The sequence below is a fragment of the Gekko japonicus genome, unplaced genomic scaffold (assembly GCF_001447785.1).
Source record: "Gekko japonicus isolate JY-2015 unplaced genomic scaffold, Gekko_japonicus_V1.1 scaffold1209, whole genome shotgun sequence".
NCBI classification, from domain to species: Eukaryota; Metazoa; Chordata; class Lepidosauria; order Squamata; family Gekkonidae; genus Gekko; species Gekko japonicus.
Genome location: NW_015162516.1, coordinates 449,759 through 475,312, shown reverse-complemented (window position 1 = coordinate 475,312; position 25,554 = coordinate 449,759). Strand labels below are relative to the sequence as shown.

Here is a 25,554-nt window from a genome sequence, read left to right as displayed (position 1 = left end):
AAATAGCTAGATCTTTTTGTAGCAACCACGGTGAACTTGTGCTGAGAAGGGAGGGGCACAGTGATGGTTGCCTGTTGTTCTGGGCTCGATTAATTGATGGTCTTCTCACCAGAAGGAGATATTGGACTCTCAGCTGCCACTGTTTCAGCGACTGGTGGGCCGCTCTTCATATTTGTGTAAGGTGTGCAGACCTTTCCCCATAGTCATAATAGGATCCCCTTTTCCAGAATGTTACAAACTCTAATTGGTGACTGGACTGCCTGTGTGATTTAGTACAAGGAAACCTGCTTGGACATTCCGAGGTGGGCACAGTCTGTAAAAAGTTCTGTACTAGTCCACTGACATGAGCAGCATCAGGACAGTAATACAGATATTCCAGTAGGCCTTGATGGGAAAGACCTTTTATGCCCACAGGCCTTTCACCTTCCCTTTGAAGCGTCAGACTAGACACCTCTGCTATTGTACTTGCAGGGTTTTGAACCCGCAGCGTCTTCCCCTTGGCCTGTAGTGGAAGTGTTCCATCATACTCTAGGGATGACCAAGAAATTCCTTCTGGGAATGGGCTGAGAGGAGACCCAAAACTTGCCCCTTACCACATAGTGTTGGAAATACTGGGGGCAGGATGATGAGGTTAGTTTATTATTTATTTGTTTGTTTATTTTATTGGATTTTTATCCCGCCCTCCCCTCGTGGTGTTCTGGGTGCTGCTGTGTCTTTCATTTGTGAGATAATGTCATTCACTCTTGTGGGAATAAGTGTTGCACTTGGACCACCGACACAGTAAGAGCAAAATCTGCTCCTGTGACTGCTCAGCCTTCACTCCCCCTCAGATTGTCTTTGCACTTTTGCAGTGTATAGTGTCATCCCCCACCCCCCGAATTTTCTGCTTAATATAATGGCAGGCTTTGTACTAGTCCTTGCATAGTTCATTGATGTTATTGCTATCTGCCCTAAGCTGCTGGAATGGGTCCAAAATGTATAATATTAGTATTTAAAAGCGTAATATTTTTGTAAGCCTGGCAAGAATATAATGTGTGTGTGAACTTCTGCATGCCCGGTGATGTGTTTGTCATTCCCCCCCCCCCCCCCCCCCCCCATGATAGACTTCTGTGCCAGATCCCAAACTGCTTTGGAAATCCTTCAGTTTCAAAATAGCTGTGATTTATGGTGACCCCATGAATTAATGACCTCCAAAATGTCCTATTAACAGCCTTGTCCAGGTCTTGCAAACCAAAGGCTGTGGCTTTCTTTGTTGACTCAATCTGTCTCATGGTGGGTCTTCCAATTTCTTTAGCATTATTGTCTTTCCAGTGAGTTTTGTCTTCTCATGTGGAAGATAGTGGCTTGGATCCTGTGAACAAGCTTTGCGTGTGCATAGTCTCTGTCACAGAGTGTGCTTCCTCTTGCGCTAGCACTTCTGTTTGCGCAGAATCTATCGATTGCGCATGGAACTTGTTCGTAGGCTCCAAGCCTGTATCTTATAGTATCTTCTCATGCAGTTTAAATAAACTTACCTTACTATGATTGTCGAATAAGAGTTTGGTAGGAACTGAGTTTTTTAAAAGCTGTGGATCAACGACACTTCACCATCCTCTGTATCCTAGTGCAGAGCCAGGTTCCATCCAGTCCAGCAGGGATCTCTGGCAGAAAGTTTGAGAACAGACCTTGGCCTGAAGGCCTCTTCGTCAGAGCCCTGCGGTCTGTCTCTGCATAGACAGCCTCATAGACTCCTGTTTGCTTGCTCTTTTCTGTTTGGTAGGCCACTAGTTGGTAGCCATCTTCTAGAGCCTTTTAAAAAGTAAAAATATTAAGTGTTTCCATGTCTAATGATTTTGGTAAAGATCTAGGATGCTTAAGGACAAAGTAGTCATCACCAGTATGTACTAGTAGGGACATACTACTGCCCTGGATAGCCCAGGATAGCGTGGTCTTGTCAGATCTTGGAGGCTAAGCAGGGTTGGCCTTGTTTAATATTTGGATGGGAGATCTCCAAGGAATAGCAGGGTTGTGATGTGGAGGCAGGCAATGGCAAACCACGCCTCTTGCCTTTAAAACCCTATGTTTTTAAGTCAGCTGTGACTTGATGGCAAAAAAGGGGACACAATCCAATAGGGGGATCTTGTGTGCAACCCCCATTGAAATAAATGGATGCTAAATAAATGGAGCTGCGGTGGCTCAAGTGGTTAAGACGCTGAACTGCAGGCTGTGGAAGGTCAGTAGTTCAGCAGTTCGAGACCTGAGTTGCTGCATGACGGAGTGAGCTCCCGTCTCTAGTTCCAGCTCCTGCCAACCTAGCAGTTCGAAAGCAAGAAATTGCAAGTAGATAAATAGGGACCACTTCGGTGGGAACGTCACAGCGTTCTGTGCACCTTGGTGTTCAGTCATGCCGGCCACATGACCACGGAAAACGTCTTCGGACAGCGCTGGCTCTTCGGCTTTGAAACGGAGATGAGCACCGCAACCCTGGAGTTGGACTCGACTGGCTTTCGAGCAAGGGAACCTTTACTTTAAATAGTTTGTATGTATTTCAGTGGGGCTTCAACAGGAGATCTTTTGGTTGATATATATGGCTGGTCAGGCAACTGGTTCCCTAGCTCACCTCCTGGGACTTAGCTACCGTCATCCATGCAATAGTCACTTCCAGGCTGGAGTACTGTAACTTGCTGTTTGTGGGGCTGCCCTTGAAACCTGACTTTGAAACTGCAGCTAGTGCAGAATGCGACTGTGCGCCTGCTGATGGTGACATCTGTGCGGGTATGCATTCAGGTGGTGCTACGCCAACGGCACTGGCTGCCAATTGAATACTGGATACGGATCAAGGCTACGGTATTGACCTTTGAAGTCCTGTGTGGCCTAGGATCAGCATACCTACAGGACCGTCTCTCCCTGTATGTGCCCCAGAGAGCCTTGTGCTCTGCAAATCAGGATCTACTGGTAGTCCTTGGCCCAAAAGATGTCTCTCTAGCCTCAATCAGGGCCAGGGCCTTTCTGCCCTTGCCCCGGCCTGGTGGAACAAGCTCCCATCTGAGACCACGGCCCTGCGGAACTTATTACAGTTCCGTAGGGCCTGTAAAGAAGGAGCTGCGGTGGCTCAAGCGGTTAAGATGCTGAACTGCAGGCTGTGGAAGGTCAGTAGTTCAGCAGTTCGAGACCCGAGTTGCCGCATGATGGAGTGAGCTCCCGTCTTTGGCCCCAGCTCCTGCCAGCCTAGGAGTTCGAAAGCAAGAAATTGAAAGTAGATAAAGAGGTACCACTTCGGTGGGAAGGGAACAGTGTTCTGTGCACCTTGGTTTTAGTCATGCCGGCCACATGACCACGGAAACGTCTTCGGACAGCGCTGGCTCTTCGGCTTTGAAACGGAGATGAGCACCGCAACCCTAGAGTCGGATTCCACCGGCTTTCGAACAAGGGAACCTTTACCTTTACCTTTAACATCCTACAGGAGGCACTATGGACTGCTCTGGAGCTGTTGTCTTTGTTTTAGATGCCATCTTGTTCTGAATGTTTTAAATCTGGCTTTGATTATATGCTTATTCTTATTTTCTATGTTGTGAGTTGCCCTGAGCCCACTTGTGGGATAGGGCGGGATATAAGCTTAAATAAGAGTGCCTTTTAGGTGAAGGAATAATATATATTAAGGGGATGACATTTTATTCTCCCCAACTCTGTAAACCCATCGATAGCTCCCATCTGAAGCAACAACTACGCTAAAATTAACTGATTCCCACCTCTGTTTTTCCAGACGATGGCAGAAGCAAGACAAGCAGGAATTAACACCAGGACAGCCATGTCAACAGGACTGTATCACACGGCGACCATCTTTATGGGCCGCCAAATGTCAGCTGTCTCAGACGCTGACGATTTTGGTGAACTGCAGAAATCTTCCCAGCTCACAAAGAGCTTTTCAATTCCTGACCCACATGCCCATACGCAGCCATCACAGAGCAGCAGTGTGACTGACAGCTGTGTAGTACAAACTAATAGTGATCTACAGTGCTTAAATCAGTCTGACAAAACACATGGGAGGACATATCTGCCGGCGGGTGCCGAAATGCCAGTCACATCTGGCGTGTCATCTGAGAATGGGAGGACTTGCGGTGTAACAGTTGAACGCCAGGCAAATAATTGCGGCAGTAATTTCATGGAAAGCAAAGAATCTCCTGAAGTTAACTCCCTGTTGCACGGAAGATTAAGTCCTGAGAACAAAGGCTCCAGTTTCAAAAGTGACAGTTTACGCGGATCTGTGGGAAAAGTCCTGACACATGAGCACTCTGTACTAAATGAACAGGGATCCAAGAGGCCAATCTCACTGACGTTTCACCCTGAGGAAGCTGTTTCTGGAAATGAGTACTCAAGAGAGAAATTCCCAGGTATTGTGAGGATGTGCCTGATGGCCGTGGCGGGGGTTGGCGGGGAGGAGAAAGAGAGGTGTTCTTTTTTTAACTGGATGTTTACAGTGGTGCCCATCAGAGCAAGAGGGAATGGCAGTGGCTCTGTTTTTAATTCCAAGGAGGACAAGGGATGCAGCTGGGGAGTATCTGATGCTTTTGTTTTTGGTATACTGCCTGAACTACTGGAGTGGGAGTCCATGCAAGATACATTTCTTCTGAGCCTTTTAACTGCTGCTTTGGGGTGCCACTTTCCAGGCCGTTTCTGTTTCATGTTTGGGGAAAGGGACATTTTTTTCCCCATTGCATTTTTCTCCCTGTTGTCTTTGTTGCTTTCAAGTGATATAAGAAAATAAATGAGTGTGCCCTGTGAGGGCCTTCCTTTCAGGGGGAGTTGGGCTGGCAGACACTGGGCCTCTCAAAGACTGGCTCTTAGGCCTGTGTTTTATTCAGGGATAGAAGTCATCAGGATGGTTAAAAGCCATGATTTCTGATTTGCTTTTGCTTTTTTAAAAGTTCCAGCTGTAAGAATAAACAACCTGCTTTAAAAGGAGATTTGAAGTTAGGGCAAAAATACAATCTGAAAGCGGTACCCATGATCCTCTTGTGAAAGGCTGCTTTTCTTTGCAAAGAAAGAACAACTTTGCCAGTTGCACATTATGGTTTGATGCTGGGGGCCCAGAGAGTGGCAGGTCACCCTGGCTGTTGTCCATCTGGGTGATCTCTTACTCCTCTTGCGTGCCTGATATCTGGAGTTGGCTTATTGCTCTCCTTATAAATGCTTACGACTCTGCCTTCCAATAAAAGGACAGGAATATTTTCCTTCCATTTCATGGAGAATCCTATTTGGCCCAGGAACTACCGCTGGCCCTTGCTTGATTGTTTTTGGGGTAGGCCTGGGCTATAGAACAAAGGAAAAATAGCAAATTCAGGGCCTACCTACCTGTTACAAAGTCATCTAGTTGCATTCGAATCCACTACAAGGACATTCAATCAAATGTGAATTGTGAGTTCCCCAGTGGGAGCTCAGTTCTTAGGTGTGTGGAGGCCTAACACGGCACATAGAAAGAAGTGCTTGTACCCCCCCCCCCCCCGGTGCCATTTTCTAGCCAGAAATTGTCCCAGGGTGGATCCGTCTGTACAAGCAGGTCTCCTAAATGGGGCATGTAACAAGTGCTTATCATTTTCTATGTTAATAAAAATATTATATGACATATTTAAGAAATGTACACCCCCTCAGGTTGAGTTAAAACTCTGTTCAGTTTTAAATCATTAAGTTTTATGGCTCTAGTGACCAATTTGTATCCACTTAGGAGGCATCTAAAGCATAAATGGAAAACTTTGATTTAAATAGGAGTTTTCTTTCTGTTGGTAGTTGCATGCATTTAAATTAATCTGCAACGAGAACCAGTCATCTTTAAATTTCTGTGCTTTCTATTAACAAAAAAATACTTCTGCTTCTAAAATTTAATTCTCATTGAACTTAACAGTGCTGTAACTGATTTTTCTCTCTTTGTCACTTTCTGATGTGAAGGTTTATTGCTTATAATATCTGTTAACTTTTTCATTTCAGCGGTCGAGATTTTTAATGATAGATCTTGTAGATGTGTGCGTTTATACTGTGTGTGCGTTTTTAAAAAAACCTGCTAATGTAAAACCCACAAAATATACAAATGGGTCAAAGAAGGCTGGGGGAATATTTATTTATTAAATTTGATTTTAGACTGCCTCCCCCAGAGGAACTGGGCTGAGGGCAGTGTACAACCTGATATCATGTAAACATTGTTAAAAGCAGGTTAAAACCAGTAAAACATAACAGTACCAAGCAATGGCATTAAAATTTCCCGATGATCTCACTGGCCTCCCGGGGAGGCAGGGAGGTGGATGTGCCAGAAAGGATGAAGCCATCGCTGTACTCAACCAAATGCCTGGCAGAACATCTCTGCCTTCGAGGCCCTGCGGAACTGTATCAGGTCCCGCAGGGCACGGATTTTATTCAGCAGAGTTCTGCCGCATCGAAGCCAGGGCAGAGAACACCCTGGCTCTGGTTGAGGACAGCTGGATATTTCTTGGGCTGGGGACCACCAGCAGATTAATATATATTCCTGTTAAACCACAGCTTTTATTTTCCTCCCCACCCCCCCACCCCCAGTATGCAGAACCGCTACAAAATACTCATTGTGGTCAAAGACTCACCTTTTTGACCATACAGAATATTTACAAAGAACGAAACAGCTGCACTTATTTGACAGAAGCTCGTTGCAAAAACAGCCCTTGGCACAGCTGGTGCAGCCAGAGCTGGGCAACAGGGACAGCAGCTTTTTTGGCAGGAAGAACGTTTGCAATTTTTGCACTGCAGGAAGAAGCAAAGCTACAAGGACCACCAGTAGCACATGGGCAGTTCTGAGGATCCATCACACTTTGGGGTTGCTTTGTAGTCACCATCAGCCGCTTATAGAAGAGCAGAGCAATCAGCTGTTGACCACCAGCAGATTTTGACCTATTGAGTGCCTAAAGGTAAAGGTCTCCCTTGCTCGAAAGCCAGTCGAATCCGACTCTAGGGTTGCGGTGCTCGTCTCCGTTTCCAAGCTGAAGAGCCAGCGCTGTCTGAAGACGTTTCCATGATCATGTGGCCAGCATGACTAAACACCAAGGCGCACGGAACGCTGTTACCTTCCCACCAAAGCGGTACCTATTTATCTACTTGCAATTTCTTGCTTTCGAACGGCTAGGTTGGCAGAAGCTGGAACTAGAGACGGGAGCTCACTCCGTCATGCGGCAACTCGGGTCTCAAACTGCTGAACTACCCACCTTCCAGCCTGCAGTTCAGCATCTTAACCACTGAGCCGCTCCTATTGAGTGCTGTGCAGGGCCTTAAAGGTCAATACCAGAACCCTGAACTTGATCCAGTACTCCACTGGAAGCCAGTGCAGCTCGCACAGCACGAGGCGGACGTGTTCTGTATGCAGAGTCCCTGTAAGGACCCGCGCAGCCTCAGGGGTAGGCCCATGTAGAGTGAGTTACAGTAATCTAGCCTGGAGGTGACACTTGCGTGGATTACTGTGACTAGATCAGGGCGAGGCGGGTAGGGGACCAGTTGCGTGACCTGGCGCAATTGGAAGAATGTAAGGACAAAAAAAAGGGGGGGGGGGACTGAACCTAAAACCTAGAATTCAGAACCTAAAAAGGTTAGTCAAGAATGTAAGAGGGCCAACTGTAAAAATCTAATTATGAAACATACAAAAATATACATGTATTTATTAAACACAAATTAAAATAATAAATAAGGGCCCATTCATACCTCATATACAAATATAAAAATACAAAGGCTGATAAAATAGACCTAACACGTTTCGGCCTTTACAGGCCTTCCTCAGAGGTCTAATACAAATAGAACATGTTGACGAAATGTAAAATATATATCCAATCATACATATACAAAATATGAGATAAAGACCGGAAAACAATTGTTCCAAAGTTTAACCACTGGGCAAAAATACAAATGAAACCTCCAGTGCAAGTTAAAAGGAATATTTCAGTGGGAACATTTGGCTATACAATCTCAGGAGAATATATAGTTGACCAGAGAGAAGTACTACTGGACATGTGATTGCACTGGAGGTTTCATTTGCATTTTTGCCCATATTTACATATTAGCCAACATGTTCTATTTGCAGTAGACCTCTGAGGAAGGCGTGTGTAGGCCAAAACCTTTATCAGCCTTTGTATTTTTATATTTGTATATGAGGTATGAATGGGCCCTTATTTGTTATTTTAATTTGTGTTTAATAAATACATGTATATTTTTGTATGTTTCATAATTAGATTTTAGAGTTGGCCCTCTTCTCTTCTTGACTAACCTTTTTAGGTTCTGAAGCAGTTGGAAGAATGCCAGTCTTGGCGACACTTGTGACCTGGGCCTCCATTTGTTAAGGAGGCATCCAGGATCACACCCAGGCTCTTGACGGTTGGTGCCAGTTTCAAGGGAACACCATCAAGAGCTGGGAGTCGGCACCCCAAACCGGAATCCCCCTGCCCCAGCCACAAAACCTCCATCTTAGAAGGTTTCAGTTCAGCCGGCTCTGTTTCAGCCATCCCACCCCAGCCTCCAGCCCCTCAGCCAGTTTTCTCGGGGTGGAGTCTGGCCAACCCCCCATCAGCAGATAAAGCTGGGTGTCATCAGCGTACTAGTGACACCCCAGCTCGAACCTCTGCATCAGTCGGGCAAGGGGGCGCGTGTAGATGTTAAATAACTTTGGGGAAAGGATTGCCCCCTGAGGGACCCCACATACCAAGGGGTTCCTAGGTGCCAGCCTCTCTCCCAGCGCCACCCTCTGTCCTCGAACTTGGAGAAAGGAGGCGAGCCACTTCAAGACGACCCCGCAGACTCCTAGGTCGGGGAGGTGGTGGGTCAGATGATCGCGATGGCGTTGAATGCTGCTGTAAAGTCTAACGACAATATCGGGAGCGCTGGTCTGCCTCGATCCAGGTGTCAGGAGAGTTCCTCCGTGAGGGCAGCCAAAGCCGTCTCCGTCCCATGGCCGGGGTGGAAGCCGGACTGGAATGGGTCCAGGACCGATCTGTCTTCCAGAAAACTGTGGAGCTGCTCTGCAGCTGGTCCCTCCATTACCTTACCCAGGAATGAAAAGTTCGGGACTGGGTGGGGGTGGGGGTGGGGGTAAATGGATGGATCTGAAGGATCCAAAGTTGGCTTTTTAAAGAGCGGTACAACCACAGCCTCTTTCAATCCTCCAGGGACAGGGACAGGATTTGAGATCTCACCTGTTTCTCTTGCTACAGGGTGGCTGATAGTTGTTGTCACGTGAGACAGGGTGGCCCTGCGGGAAGCTGGTCCCAGAGGGCGGATGGAGAGGGCCTGGCGGTGTCTTCCCTGCTCTCTCATTCTGTCTACATTTTCCCCCAGTGGATGTTTTTTTAAAAAATAGCAGTTGTAATTTCAAAAAGTTTCCTTTTTTAGTGTCCTCTGTTGAAGATTTTTTGCCTGGTTTTATTTTGCCTGCCTGCCTGCCTGCCTGCCTGCCTGCCTGCCTGCCTGCCTGCCTGCCTGCCTGCCTGCCTGCCTGCCTGCCTGCCTGCCTACCTGCCTGCCTGCCTGCCTGCCTGCCTGCCTGCCTGCCTGCCTGCCTGCCTGCCTGCCTGCCTGCCTGCCTGCCTGCCTGCCTGCCTGCCTGCCTGCCTGCCTGCCTGCCTGCCTGCCTGCCTGCCTGCCTGCCTGCCTGCCTGCCTGCCTGCCTTATCTATCATCTATCTATCGATCATCTATCTATCTATCAATCTATCTATCTATCTATCTATCATCTAATCTATCTATCATCTATCTATCATCTATTATCTATCTATCTATCCATCCATCCATCCATCATCTATCCATCTGTCTATCTATCTTATCAAATATAAATAAATAATTACTATGTATCACTTTGGACCATTATTATTTTTTTGTGTGTGTGTGGGGGAGATGGTTGATCAAATTTGGAAAAAAAAAACCATTATGGCCCGTGAGATAACTTACAATCCACACTAGCTTGCCAGACCATTTGTTTTAGGTTACATTTCTTCAGTTTTTACAGTGCCCTTAAATGTTTTGTGCTGTAATGCTTCTCGTGTATGTCCAATATTGTTAATCTTTTGTGTTTCAGTTCTGAGGGAGAGCCTGCAGCTTGCCAGCGGTGCACAAGTGGAGGAAAATGAAAGTTTAGATGAAAGCAGCGACCTTACGGTTTCTCTGAGTGAGGAGGAAGAGGAGGACGAAGAGCCCTTTAAGCAGCAGAAAAGCATGGGGGATGTTGGCAGCAAGACCTCTTTAGAAACAGCCAGTGCAACACACAACAAGGAAGCCCCTCCTAAAGAAGGACCTCCGTGTTCTTATACCTCCAGCCCAGAAGCATCTGCTGGTTCCCCAGTCAGGTAAAAACCAAGGCAGCAGTGCAGGCACAGGAAGCCTCATTTTCTGCTGACAGCCTGTTGCCAGTGTGGGACACCTCATGGGAAGGGGTTGCTTTTTTACATTCATTCTCTAGACCCTCCAGCTGCTTACACTGATGCTGCCATGCAGGGGTCATTTCGTAGCAAAAGAGGTGCAGGAGCTCATTAGCATAACTTATTTGCATAACTTATTTGCATATGCCACACCCCCTGACATCACCGGAAGTGTGTCAGAAGGCAACACCCACCGCTCAGGCTCCACTGGGCTGTTTTGGATTGCTAGCTATTGGGGGAGGGGGGAACGTGCAGATCTGTCCTCGCAGAGGAGGGAGAGCTTGTACCTGAATAAAACTTGGTCTTAAAGGTGCCACTGGACTGTTTTGGGCCGGGGGGAGCGCTGCTACTTACCTGGCTGCTTCTTGATCTGACTGAGGGCTGCTGGGAGCAGGGGGTGGGGCTTGTTGCATGTGCTCGCCCCCCAGGCTCTTTACTGCTGGAGCTCCGCTCCTGTGCACTTCTGTAGGAAATGACCCCTGCTGCCATGGCACATGGTAATGGGGTGGATCTGGCTGTCTTCCTAGGAGCCTAAATAGCCTGCCTTCTTCCAATGAAATAGCTGCTTAATTTGGAGGAAGACTCCTTAATTTGGAGAAAGACTTTCTTTAGAAAAAGAAGAGATTGGCTTTATACCCCCCCCTTCACTCGGCGTCTCAGAGCGGCTTACAAACTCCTTTCCCTTCCCCTCCCCACAACAGACACCCTGTGAAGTAGGTGGGGCTGAGAGAGCTCTTCTGAGAATTGCTCTTGAGAGAGCAGCTCTGACAGAACTGTGGCTTGCCCAAGGTCATCCAGCAGCTGCAAGTGGAGGAGTGGGGAACCAAACCCGGTTCTCCCAGATTAGAGTCCGCACATTTTTATCACCAAACTGGCTCTCACTTTACACTTGAGCCAAAAGACAAGGTGGGATTTTGATAAGCTTTGCTCAGTGGAGCGGTAGGATATGGGGTAGGATTTACCCCGTTGTCAAGGACAACAGGGACTCAGAACCCTGAGGTTCCTGATTTTTGTTCCTGTGTTGTCTTGTAGCAAGCTGTTCAGGTTCACGAACAGAAGGCCAAAACCATTATATTACCTTCCCAGATTCCAGCATGACTCTATCCACCTCTTGGGTTTCCCCTGTCCTCACTTAACAGTTTCTGGGTCTGCCCTGGGTTTTCACTTTGCTCTCTCTATGACATCCAAGGACCTGCATTTATCATTTTATCTAACCAGTCCCAGTCCTGCCTGCCTTCTCAGTCCTGCCTGATTCTTCTGTAGGCTCCTCCACACACACACACACACAAAAATCTTTCTGAACTTTAGTCAGAGTTTAATGGATTTACCCCTCCAGCGCTGTGTGCTCCAGCCTGTCTGCACCCTGAGCATTGACAGGTACCAGAATGCTTTGCGGCTTGTGCTTGTTATAATTATTGCTATTACTCTACCCTCTTCCCCTTCTCCTCCACTCCAGGTAATTGATATGCCGTACATGGTAGCTGGATCAGTAGTTGCTCACCTCTGGGGTAGTGTGATCCTAGAGAAATATGGGCTTACATTCAGTATTTCAGGGAAGTCACCTTAGGTCTCCGTTAAATTCACCGTATCACGACCTGGAGCTTTATGCCTAACTTTCACTTTGTTGTTAACCTTGGCATACAATTTAACATAATTTTGCATGCCATTTGCCAGCTGAATAACCTCTGTGATGCACAGTGATCATCCAAAGTCTTGGAGCTTAATTAGCATTTCCAGACATCACATTCAGAAGAGAAAATGACATAATCACCCCTAACTCTATTATAAGTGAAATTTTTGTGTGTTTAGTTCAAGTGGTATGCTATTATAAATAAACGGAGGTAATTTGTATGCACGTAGCTGGACTGGTTGTGTCTCTTGTGTCTGTACCCTCGCTCCCCTTCCCAAAATGAAGCTGTTTAAGGCTGCTGTAGTGTGCACAGTTCGGCTGCTTGAATCTCAATGGTGACGGTGTTTAAGCCGCTTGGCAGGGCACAGGATTGCAGCCTTGTTCTTTTTAACCTTATTTTGAGGAATCCCATATTTCCTCTTTATTTATTGTGCCACTGTGACACAAATACTTTTAAATGGTAGAACCTCTTTGGACATCCAGATATTTCTCCTCCATAGATTTGTGTGCTTTGGGTTTCCTACAGAACATCTGCATGTCTGGTAACATGATAACTTCAGGCTCCAGGGTCACAAGAAAGAAAAGCCATGAACTGTGAATTGGCAGTTGCAAAATTTACTACAGGTCTGCTGGAACTGAAGGCTCGTCTTGTGCTTTGCATAACTTCCCATAACTAACCTGTGCTTCATTTAGAGCCTTAAAAAGCCCAACATCTTGGATTTAGCACTTAGGAAGATAATGAGTATTTCGAGCTCATGTTTAAGAAGGAACAAGGCAGAGACCTTTTGCTTGTGCGGCATCAGCTGCATTCAAGAGGACTTAGCACAGATGGATTGTGCATTACAAAATGTAACACGTAATTCAAGCTGTCAGTTTAATCAGACTGTTTCCAGGAAGCAACCTGCAAAAGAGAAAGACCCCTTGTTTGCTGACCCCTGATCCATAGCCTGCTGCATCATGTCATCCATTTTGCTTTTCTTTATTTATGTGTCCCTTCCTTCCCATCCTTTTTATTAATGTATTCCCTTCAAGTGGCACCCTGGAAAGACCACCCAGAGGGAGGAGCACAATAGGGAATGAGCTGGCTGAAATAGAGATTTTGTAAGACTGGAGTGCAGTGAAAAGCACTGTTGAACTGCCTGTGTGTTCTCGCTAGTTCGATGTGTGTTAAGTCTAAACTTGAGAACTTTGCTCCCGCACTGTCTTCATTCTCTACTGTTCTCACTCACTGTTGTGGAAGCACATTGCGCTGGTGTTCAGCAGTTTGGGGGAAATATTTTACAGCTCTCATGTGGGTAGTTCACAATATACTTTAAAGTTGCACTTTGACAAAGCTTCTGAATGTTGTTGTGTGGCTTATAGCCCAGCTGTGTGTTTGTTTTGTGGACTTCTGCCGTGGAAAGGCTGGGACAAAGCCCACAGTCTGAATAGCTATTTACACCTCTGTAAAAGGATTAGCAGGGCCCCGTTGTTTAAATGCTTAAATCTTAATTTGCATCATTATAGGAGGGATTGTTTTTACTAAAATCTCTCCTGTTGTGTTTTAAACTTGTAGCCAGCCACTGGATTTCCATGTTCATTATAGATATAGGAATTTAAAAAATAAAAGTTTGGATCCTGTAAAATTAGAAAGCGCTAGGTGCTAAATTATTTAATCTGTAGCTGTTCAGACTTGCATTGGAGATCCATGCAGTGCCTCCGTAAACCTTGGCAGATGCACTTTCTTCTCATTTTCCAAAAAAAACTCCCAATAAGTAACTTGTAGTAGAATGTTTAACATCTAACTTCTGCTAATCACGTCAGGACGACTTTTGTTGCCAGTTGCATAGTTGCTGTCATTCTCATGTGTGCGTGCATAAAAAGTTGAGGTTGGCTCAAAACAGCAGCTCTTTTTTTAACATTTTATTTTTAACTTTTTATAGGAATACAAAATAAAGGGCAAGGGAAAAAGAGAAGAAAATAACATTTATTTAAAAAAATACAGAGGGCGATGTTTTGCAGATATTAAGGACAGTCATTATTAAAAAGTATATTAAAATGATGTATAACATTTTAGCAGGTGGTGAAAGTGTGTTAATATGTTTTCGTCTGCCATTTATGTTGGCTTTTTTGTTTTGAAAACTCTCAAAATAACACTAAGTTTCATCTATACGTACTAAGTCCATATAAATTGAATCATGAATGTGTTCTTGACTCTGAGGTACATTATGGAGGGTATTGGGTATCCTGCAAAAATGGAAGCTTTGCATTGACCTTCTTTCCTGTGCTATGGTTGCTTGTGTCTTATTTTGATTCAGAGCCTCCACTTGCGAATATTGTGCTGTATACTTTTACCACTTTGTAGACAATGGCTTGGCGTGTTGCAATACTAGCATTCTTTTTCCAAGGGCAGGGTTGTATACAAAAGTACAAACGTATGCATTGAGATGAAGTAATTCTTCCTTTTGCTGTTTTATATGCAAAGCACTTGGTAGCTTCTGTCTGTCTGCCTCTCAAGTATAAAACCAACATCTTCAGACTGTCTAATGAAGTTTCTAACAGCCCAAAAAGCCCTGGCTCTGGTTGAGAACAGCCGGGTACTTTTGGGGCAGGGAATCACCAGCTCTTTGGGAGATGTACCAGGAGAGGTGGTCCCATAGATAAGCTGGCCCCAGACCGTTTAGGGCAGATGTGTTAAACTCATTTGTTACGAGGGCCGGATCTGACATAAATATCACTTTGTCGGGCCGGGCCATGTGTGCCATAAAATGTAACACAAGGTACTGAAGATTTAAATTTTATATAAAGATGATTTTAGATGCTGTATGGCAATAGCAGGCGTGACTGGATTAGGTGTGATATGCAGAGGGGTGGAGATACTAGCATTGGTAATGAGACAGGAAACCTAGGTCTCAATTTGGTACAAGAGGATTCAGTCCAGGAGGATGCAAAGAATAAATGGAAATAAGTCTGAAGAAGTGAGCAGTGACTCACAAAAGCACATACCCTACCACAATTTTGTTAATCTTTAAAGGTGCTACTGGAGTCTTTCTACCACTGTTAGAAACCACAACATTCAAAAACCAGTGGGGGAACATTTTAACCTTCCAGGGCATTCAGTTGCTGACCTAAGGGTAACAGTTCTCTTACAAAGGAATTTCAAAGGGAGATTAGAAAGAGAGACTGCTGAATTGCAACTGATAATGAAGCTCAAGACAATGCAGACGTCTGGACTGAATTGTTTTCTCATTACCAAAGCCTGCTATTGTCTTTTGGCATCTGAAATCATGTCACTCTCCAAGATATAAGGACAGATGGACTCACATTCCAGCTGGATCTGAGGAAGTGAGCAGTGATTCATGAAAGCTCATGCACTGCCACAAATTTTGTTAGTCATTAAGGTGCTGCTGTACTCTTTCACTAATAGGGAATGTAAGCTGTGCTGCTAGGTTTCCCCCATCATCTGTTAGACATGGAAAGGGGGATCTCTCTAAGTGCCATGGGATGGACTCTCTCTCTCTTTATCTTATACCTGGAATAAAACTTTTTTGGTCTTAAACACAGGAGTCTCCCAAAAAAAACCTTGGAATAAAATATTTTTAGTCTCTTTCTTTCTCTCTTCTGAAGCAGGAACTAGGAGAGACTGGTGAGAGCCTTAAACACAGGACTCTCCCCACCAGTACCTGGAATAAAATGTTTTTTGGTCAAACACAGGACTCTTGCCCCCCATACCTGGAGTAAAATGGTTTTTTGGTCTTAAACACAGGAGTCTCCCAAAAAAAACCTTGGAATAAAATATTTTTAGTCTTAAACACAGGACTCTCCCCCCCATACCTCCCCCCCAATACCTGGAATAAAAAGGTTTTTTTATTTTAGTCTCTTTTTCTGTTGTTCTCCCACTGGCTGGCTGGCTCCCTCTCTCTGAAGAAAAAGTGTGCTTATAGAAGTTTCACAAGATGCCATTTTTCTCCCTCTCTGCCTCTCTTCCTCCCCCTCTCTCCACAGAGCAGGAGGGAGAGGGGGGAGAAGCCCTCAGCCAATGGAGGGAAGGCTTTCTTTCTCTCTTCTGAAGCAGGAACTAGGAGAGACTGGTGAGAAGGAGCTGCGATGTTAGAAACAGAAGTAGGAAGCAGCACAGAGTCAGCTGCTCTTGGGCCAGACTGCAACCCTGCAAGGGCCATATCTTTGACACCCCTGGTTTAAGGCCTTAAAGGTTAATATTATTATGATTTATTTATTTATTTATTAAATTTATAGCCCACCCTTCCCCGAAGGGCTCACTGTGGAGCACAACAGGTTAAAATAAACAGAAGAATTTATTTTCAGTTTACAATAAAAACAACTGGATTTAATGATGGCATAAAATTGCACTTTGCTCCCTTCCTCGGGCAGATCAGGGCCTGGTAATGAAGGAGGCCATAATGAGAACCACAGCGTGGGCCGTTGCTGTCCTCAGCCATAGGCCTGGCAGAACATCTCTGTTTTACATGCTCTGTAGACCCGAGCAAGGTCCTGCATGACGCAGATGGCACCAGGTAGAGAGTTCCACCAGGCTGGATCCAGGGCCAAAAAGCCAGGGCCCTGGCTCTAGTTTAGGACAGCCGGATATCTTTTGGGCCAGGGACCACCAGCAGGCTTACATAAGAACATAAGAGATGCCAATGTTGGATCAGGCCAAAGGCCCATCCAGTCCAACGCTCTGTATCACACAGTGGCCAGAAATACCAGTGCCATCAGGAGGTCCACCAGTGGGGCCAGGACATTAGAAGCCCTCCCACTGTTGACCCCACCAAGCACCAAGAAGACAGAGCATCACTTGCCCCAGAGCCCCTATCTATACCTTGTGGCTAATAGCCACTGATGGACCTCTGCTCCATATGCTTATCTAATTCCCTTTTGAAGCTGTCCATGCTTGTAGCCGCCACCACTTCCTGTGGCAGTGAATTCCAAGTGTTAATCACTCTTTGGGTGAAGAAGTACTTCCTTTTATCCGTTCTAACCCGACCGCTCAGCAATTTCATGGAGTGCCCACGAGTTCTTGTATTGTGAGAAAGGGAGAAAAGTACCTCTTTCTCTACCTGCTCTTTCCCATGCATAATCTTATAAACCTCAATCATGTCACCCCTCAGTCATCGTTTCTCCAAGCTAAAGAGCCCTAAGCGCCTTAACCGTTCCTCATAGGGAAAGTGTTCCAACCCTTTTATCATTCGAGTTGCCCTTTTCTGCACTTTTTCCAAAGCTATAATATCCTTTTTAAGGTGTGGTGACCAGAATTGCACACAGTATTCCAGATGAGGTCGCACCATTGATTTATATAGCGGCATTATGATATTGGCTGATCTGTTTACAATACCCTTCCTAATAATCCCCAGCATAGCATTGGCCTTCTTTATTGCAGTCACACACTGTCTCGACATTTTCAGTGAGTTATCCACTACAACTCCAAGATCTCTCTCTTGATCAGTCTCTGCCAGTTCAGACCCCATCAACGTGTATTTATAGTTAGGATTTTTGGCTCCAATGTGCATCACCTTGCACTTGGCCACATTGAACCCCATTTGCCATGTTGACGCCCACTCGCCCAACTTTGACAGATCCCTTTGGAGTGCCTCACAATCCTCACTGGTTTTCACCACCCTGAACAACTTCGTATCATCCGCAAATTTAGCCACTTCACTGCTTACTCCCAACTCCAAATCATTAATGAACAAGTTAAAAAGCAGTGGACCAAGTACTGATCCCTGCGGTACCCCACTGCTTACCACCCTCCACTGAGAAAATTGCCCACCTACACTCACTCTCTGTTTTCTATGAACTAGCCAGTTTTTGATCCATAAAAGGACTTGTCCTTCTATCCCATGATTTTTGAGCTTACTTAGGAGCCTTTGATGAGGAACTTTATCAAAAGCTTTCTGGAAGTCAAGGTAAATAATATCTATTGGATCCCCCTTGTCCACATGTTTGTTCACCCCCTCAAAGAACATTAACAGGTTAGTGAGACAAGATCTTCCCTTACAGAACCCATGTTGAGTCTGCCTCAATAGGTTTTGTTCATCTATGTGCCTACTAATTCTTTCCTTAATAATGGTTTCCACCAATTTACCCGGTATCGACGTCAGACTGACAGGCCTGTAATTTCCCGGATCTCCTCTGGAACCCTTTTTAAAGATGGGAGTGACATTAGCTACCTTCCAATCCTCAGGAATGGAGGCAGATTTTAAGGAAAGATTACATATCTTTGTCAGGAGATCTACAAGTTCACATTTGAGTTCTTTCAGAACTCTCGGATGTATGCCATCTGGGCCTGGTGATTTATCAGTTTTTAAGTTGTCTATCAGTTTTAGGACCTCCTCTCTCATCACCTCAATCTGACTCAGGTCTTCCAACACCCCTCCTGAAATCAGTGGTTCTGGAGTGGGCAAGCACTTCTCATCTTCCACAGTGAAGACGGAGGCAAAAAATGCATTTAGCTTCTCAGCCATTTCCCTATCATCCTTCAATACTCCTTTTACCCCTTGGTCGTCCAAGGGCCCCACTGCCTCCCTGGCTGGTTTCCTGTTTCTAATGTATTTGAAGAAAGTTTTATTGTTGGTTTTTACGTTTTTTGCTATATGCTCCTCATATTCCCTTTTTGCCTGCCTGACCTCAGACTTGCATTTTATTTGCCATAGCCTGTGTTCCGTTTTATCAGCCTCACTGTGACTAGCTTTCCACTGCTTAAAGGAATTCTTTTTACTTTTTACAGCCTCCATTACTCTGTTTGTTAACCATGCAGGCTTTTTCCTATACCTGTTTGTGCCTTTCCTAACCTGCGGAATATATATTTTTTGAGCTTCTAGGATCGTAGTTTTAAATAGATCCCAAGCTTCCCCAATTGTTTTGACCCTTTCTACTTTTCCTTTCAGTTTCCTCCCCACGTGTCCCCTCATATCAGAGAAATTACCCCTTTTAAAGTTAAAAATGGTTGTGTGAGTCTTTTTGGCCAATTCTCTATTTGTACAAATGATGAACTCAACAACATTATGATCACTGTTTCCAAGCGGTGCAATCACTTTTACATCTCTCACCAGGTCTTGAGTGTTACTTAGGACCAAATCAAGGATCGCCTCTCCCCTGGTAGGTTCCGTGACCATCTGCTCCATAGCACAGTCATTTAGAGTGTCTAGAAACTCAATCTCTTTTTCCCGACTAGAACACATATTGACCCAATCAATGTGTGGGTAGTTAAAATCACCTATTATTACACAGTGTTTTTGTCTAGTTGCTATCTTTAAGGCATTCATCATTTTATAATCCTCCTCTATCTTTTGATCTGGTGGGCGATAACAAACTCCCAGTGTTAAGTTTCCTTTTGGCCCCCCTATTTCAACCCATAGAACTTCCAGAAGCGAATCCAATTCACTTAGCCTCTCAATCTTTCTAGACTTTATACCCTCTCTGACATACAGAGCTACCCCACCTCCAACCCTTCCCCCCCTATCCTTCCGATATAATATATAACCGGGAATCACTGTGTCCCACTGATTTTCCTCATCCCACCAAGTTTCAGAAATACCCACAATGTCTATTTTTCCCTCCGACACCAAGCACTCCAACTCCCCGATTTTACCTCGGACACTTCTAGCATTTGTATAGAAACAGCTGTAATTTCCCTTACAAGTTAAGCCTGCATCCTTCCTCTTGCTATCTCGAGTCGTTGTCCGGCAGTCCATGTCACCAGCCATGGCCTCTGTGGACAATTTCAATCCACCTCCCTGTAGAAAAGCAACCGGTACCCCCTCACCTCTCTCAGATGAGCCAACCCGAACCAGAGACTTTTCATCTCCTGTCGGCTTTCCCCCAATATTCAGTTTAAAAGCTGCTCTGCCACCTTTTTGATTTTAAGTGCCAGCAGCCTGGTTCCTTCTCGGGACAAGTGGAGACCGTCTCGCCTGTACAGCTCCCTCTTGTTCCAAAAAGTATCCCAGTGCCTAACAAACCTGAACCCTTCCCCCCTACACCATCGTCTCATCCACGCATTGAGACTCCTGATCTCTGCCTGTCTCTCCGGCCCTGCGCGTGGAACAGGTAACACTTCTGAGAAGGCTACCTTGGAGGTCCTGGACCTAAGTTTCCTGCCCAGCAGCCTAAATTTCTCCTCCAGGACCTCACGACTGCATTTCCCCACATCGTTGGTGCCGACATGCACCACGACCACTGGCTCCTCCCCAGCACTATCTACCAGCCTATCTAAAACACGCGTAATGTCCGCTACCTTCGCACCAGGCAGGCAAGTCACCATACGGTCAGTACGCGGGTTCGCCACCCAGCTGTCTACCTGCCTAAGGATCGAATCACCCACTACCAAGAGCCCCCCTCCCACCCTGCTCAGGGATGGTTCCTTGGTGCAAAAGGAGAGCCGCTCACCAGCTGGGGAAGAGGTCCCTTCTGAGGGCACATTCCCCTTATCCTCAGCATGGTGCCCTGTTTCCCCTAGACCCTCATGCTCCCTGACAGCAGCGGGGCTGCCAGATCCAGAGTGGGACGAAGCTAACAAGTCCCCGAGAGTCTTTTCTGTGTGCCTAGCCATCTTCCAAGACAGGAATTTCATATCGCAAGTTGCGAGTGGCTCAAAGGGTTTTCTCGTAAGTTGACGAAGGACTAGAGGAAGATCCCAGGGAATGACAGGAGTCTTGACAGGAGGGTAGAGGTGTAACAAACCTTAAAAAAAAAAAATCGAAAGCGGATGTGAAAACATGGTGCATCCGTCGACGTGAAATTGCGGCCAAATAAACTTTTAACAATGAATGGGAAAGTCCCGAGTCAGCTAAGGACAGGAGGAATTGGAAAACTTTCTCGAGGCCTACGGAGGAGGCTCGAGGGGCATCATCACCTAGGGAAGAACAGAATTGTTGCCATTTATAATGGTAGGACCTTCGCGTAGCAGGTTTCCTGGCGTTCAGTAGAACATTTGCTACGCAGGTCGAAAAACCTTTGATGTTATTCTCCACGTCGTCAATTTCAAGCGTGGTACATCGTGATGTAGGAGAGGGGAGTCTGACAGAAAGAGGAGGTCCTGTACCGGAGGAAATTGGTGGTACATTCCCCTTGACAACTCGAGGACTGTCGAGAACCATGGTTGTCTCGGCCACCATGGTGTTATCAACATGCAGTCCGCTCCGTCTCGGATGATCTTGCGTACCACTCTCAGAAGTAGGGGTAAAGGAGGGAAAAGGTACAGAAGGCCTGAGGACCAGGGAAGAAGGAGACCGTCTCCGAGCGATTGTGAGTCCCTGCCGCCTCTACTGCAGAACAGGGGACATTTTTTGTTGGCTCTGGTTGTGAAAACATCGACTTGGGGAGATCCCCACCTGCGGAAGAGTGAGAAAAGATAGGACGGGTTTCTCCCATGGTGCCTTTGTAGCTTGCAAAATGACAGTGGACATGGGTAATACCAGAGTGGAAGATATATCAAGCTGGACGATGTCAAAAACCGCATCCGTCACCTGCGGGTGTTGCTGAACGACAGAGAGGCGTAGGGAATGGGCCATTAACATAAGAACATAAGAGATGCCAATGTTGGATCAGGCCAAAGGCCCATCCAGTCCAACACTCTGTATCCCACAGTGGCCAGAAATACCAGTGCCATCAGGAGGTCCACCAGTGGGGCCAGGACATTAGAAGCCCTCCCACTGTTGACCCCCCCCCCCAAGCACCAAGATGACAGAGCATCACTTGCCCCAGAGTCCCTATCTATACCTTGTGGCTAATAGCCACTGATGGACCTCTGCTCCATATGCTTATCTAATTCCCTTTTGAAGCCGCCCATGCTTGTAGCCGCCACCACTTCCTGTGGCAGTGAATTCCACGTGTTAATCACTCTTTGGGTGAAGAAGTACTTCCTTTTCTCTGTTCTAACCCGACCGCTCAGCAATTTCATGGAGTGCCCACGAGTTCTTGTATTGTGAGAAAGGGAGAAAAGTACCTCTTTCTCTACCTGCTCTTTCCCATGCATAATCTTATAAACCTCAATCATGTCACCCCTCAGTCATCGTTTCTCCAAACTAAAGAGCCCTAAGCGCCTTAACCTTTCCTCATAGGGAAAGTGTTCCAACCATTTTATCATTCGAGTTGCCCTTTTCTGCACTTTTTCCAAAGCTATAATATCCTTTTTAAGGTGTGGTGACCAGAATTGCACACAGTATTCCAGATGAGGTCGCACCATTGATTTATATAGGGGCATTATGATATTGGCTGATCTGTTTACAATACCCTTCCTAATAATCCCCAGCATAGCATTGGCCTTCTTTATTGCAGTCACACACTGTCTCGACATTTTCAGTGAGTTATCTACTACGACTCCAAGATCTCTCTCTCTTGATCAGTCTCTGCCAGTTTGACCCCAGTTTGATCTTCGGAGCACAAGGCTCTTCGGGGGACATACCAGGAGACCCTTGAAACTGATCCAGTATTTATTTTGGAGCCAGTGCAGCTGGTGAAGTACTGGTTGAATATGGGCTGTCAGAGGAGTTTCTGTAAGAACTCACACCACTGCATTCTGGACCAGTAGTTGTTTCCAGGTCAGTCCCAGAGGTAGCCCTGCATAGAGTGAGTTGCAGTACTCTAACCTGGAGGTGACCTGAAACATACCGTATCTGTATTTTTGGAGTGTATTTCGGCACCCCAAAGATATCTGGGATTTTTTGGGAAGCTAGCCCTAAGATCAGCTGAGCTGGCGGGAAGCAGAGTGCTCCCCATCGGATCAGCTTTGGGTGGCTTCTCATGCAGCCTCGTATAAGAACATAAGAGACGCCAATGTTGGATCAGGCCAAAGGCCCATCCAGTCCAACACTCTGTGTCACACAGTGGCCAGAAATACCAGGTGCCATCAGGAGGTTCACCAGTGGGGCCAGGACACTAGGAGCCCTGCCACTGTTGGCCCCCCCAAGCACCAAGAAGACAGAGCATCACTTGCCCCAGAGCCCCTATCTATACCTTGTGGCTAATAGCCACTGCTCCATATGTTGATCCAATTCATAAGAACATAAGAGATGCCAATGTTGGATCAGGCCAAAGGCCCATCCAGTCCAACACTCTGTATCACACAGTGGCCAGAAATACCAGGTGCCATCAGGAGGTCCACCAGTGGGGCCAGGACATTAGAAGCCCTTCCACTGTTGACCCCCCCCCACAAGCACCAAGAAGACAGAGCATCACTTGCCCCAGAGCCCCTGACTAATAGCCACTGATGGACCTCTGCTCCATATGCTTATCTAATTCCCTTTAAACAGGCCTGCCGCAGAAGCTAGCCTGGAGATCAGCTGAGCCTGTGGGGAGACTGCTCCCCGCAGGTCAGCTGTTTGTCAGGCTGTCTTCTGTGGTCCCTTTAAACTCCCCCTGTTTTAAGGGAATGCAGTAGAAAGTCCAAAAAACGGGTGACAGAGGTAAGCACTCTGTTCTGCCTGTCAGCTGTTTTTTTTGTGTCTTTCCCACTACTTTTTCTCCCCAGTTTTTTCTTCTTCTTGGGTCTATTGGACACCCCCCCCCCCCAAATTCTGGATTTCTGAAAAACCTGGATCTGAGTGCAATACCGGTATTAGGATCCAGGATTATTTTGGAAATCCCAATATTTTTTTTCAGGTCCAATAGACCAAACTGAAAAATACCAATAAAAACAGATTGCTCACCCTTAGTTGGTATTCCACAAGGCTGGGGCTGCATACCATCCTGGATGAAGCCCACCCCCCCAGCCCCCTTGATTTACAAGGTTAGAAACCTGGAAGCGTGGCCTGATAGGAGCCTCTTTTAAAGGCTTAGCTATACAGGTGCCTGACTGAAAGAGCCCATTCCTGGCGGCCTTCCGTTCCAAGGTGAAATCCCTGGAGGCGTGGGTTAACTGAGACTTGCATTTCTCAGTGGCTCTTTGTGAAAGGTGTGATGCATATTAGGAGGGTGTCTCAAGTGGTTAAGACGCTGAACTGCAGGCTGTGGAAGGTCGGTAGTTCAGCAGTTCGAGACCCGAGTGTGCCGCATGACGGAGTGAGCTCCCGTCTCTAGTTCCAGCTCCTGCCAACCTAGCAGTTCGAAAGCAAGAAATTGCAAGTAGATAAATAGGGACCACTTCGGTGGGAAGGTAACAGCGTTCCGTGCGCCTTGGTGTTTAGTCATGCTGGCCACATGACCATGGAAACGTTTTTGGACAGCGCTGGCTCTTCGGCTTTGAAACGGAGATGAGCACTGCAACCCTAGAGTCGGATTCGACTGGCTTTCGAGCCCATGCAAGGAATTAATGCAGGGGGAAAAAAGAGAAATAACGTGGTGTCTCAGTGTTGTGCACGTGTTTTTTCCATGTGCAAGATGCCAGGTTCCATCCTTGACATCGCCTCCTGAAAAACTCTCTGGTCATTGGACTTGTCAGAAATCCTTTAAATTCATTCATTTATCCTTTAAGGTGATTTACTTTACAAGTGTCAGCAAGCTGCCATTCTGTTTTCTGTGACCTCTGTGTACATATCCTTACCCTGTTGCACCCGGCTTGTTTCTACCGTCCTGCTTCTGTGCTGGAATGCATAAGATAACTACTGGTGGTTGTGTGGGGGAGAAGATGCTGTAATGCTTGCCTATTGCTTATCTCATGAGAACTGCACCTGTGTTTGGTCTGCTATTCTGCCTGGTTCCCATGGACTGGGCGCGCAACCGTTTCATTAGCCCGCCAGCGGGAATGTTATTCATTGGACATGTATCTGTTTGAATTTCCTTTATTATGCTTGCCCTACCTGTGTATCCCCAGTTCTAACAAAGAACGTGTTTGAGTATGTCTTCAACGCTTTGAAATAAATTTTGCTTGTCTTGAAAACGTGGATTTATTCTCGATGCTTGGGGATCCAACATATTGTTAGAACTCCCTTTCTCCTATCGTTCCGAATCTGGCAAGATCATGAGCGGAATTGAGGGAAATCTACCTAACACGGAGGGGGACTCGGGATCGGTCCCACAAACCTCCGCGTCTTTGGTGTTCACGACTGCAGCCTCCATGGAGGGTGCCGTGGGGGGAACGATTCCCCGCCTGCCTGCACATCTGTCTTGGCCGCCTCCGACCCCTTCGCAATGGGGTCCGCGGAAGACTCACCAGCAGGATGATTGGACTATGTACAACACCCAAGGCACCCGTGAGGTGTACTCCCGTCGGGGGAGCGGATTACGTGAGAGTCTGTTTGACAAGGGATTGTTCCCGGAACCTGGGTCTACCTCGGAGAAGGGGAGCCCCAAGCAGGACCTCGAGGAGTGGATGTTCGAGCCGTCGGGACCGCGTGGTCACGCAGAAGATGAAGAGGGCACCGGAGCCTTCCAAACGGAGGAGGACTATGACCCACCCCCAGATTACCGCCCTCGGGACCCCATCCCGGAGGAAACTACCGGGGAACGTCTAGCAGAACTGGAAGACTCGGTGAGAGACTTAATGCGGGCATTCCAGGATGTGATGGAAGGCCTGCCGGGAATGTTGGACGTTAGAATGGCCAATTTCCTGGACGCACACGCCGCGCAGTTACAAGTTGCTCCTGCACCGGGATTTCCCGC

General features: G+C 46.5%; 1 protein-coding gene across 1 annotated transcript in view; it reads left to right on the top strand.

Annotated features, from left to right (window-relative positions):
* The window catches only part of KIZ (kizuna centrosomal protein), a 133,821-nt gene that overhangs the window by 38,773 nt on the left and 69,494 nt on the right, over positions 1–25,554 (top strand). The window contains exons 4-5 of the mRNA XM_015406210.1: positions 3,743–4,370; positions 10,049–10,316. Coding sequence (XP_015261696.1) covers positions 3,743–4,370; positions 10,049–10,316 — 896 coding nt within the window. The remainder of the gene's footprint in view (positions 1–3,742; positions 4,371–10,048; positions 10,317–25,554) is intronic.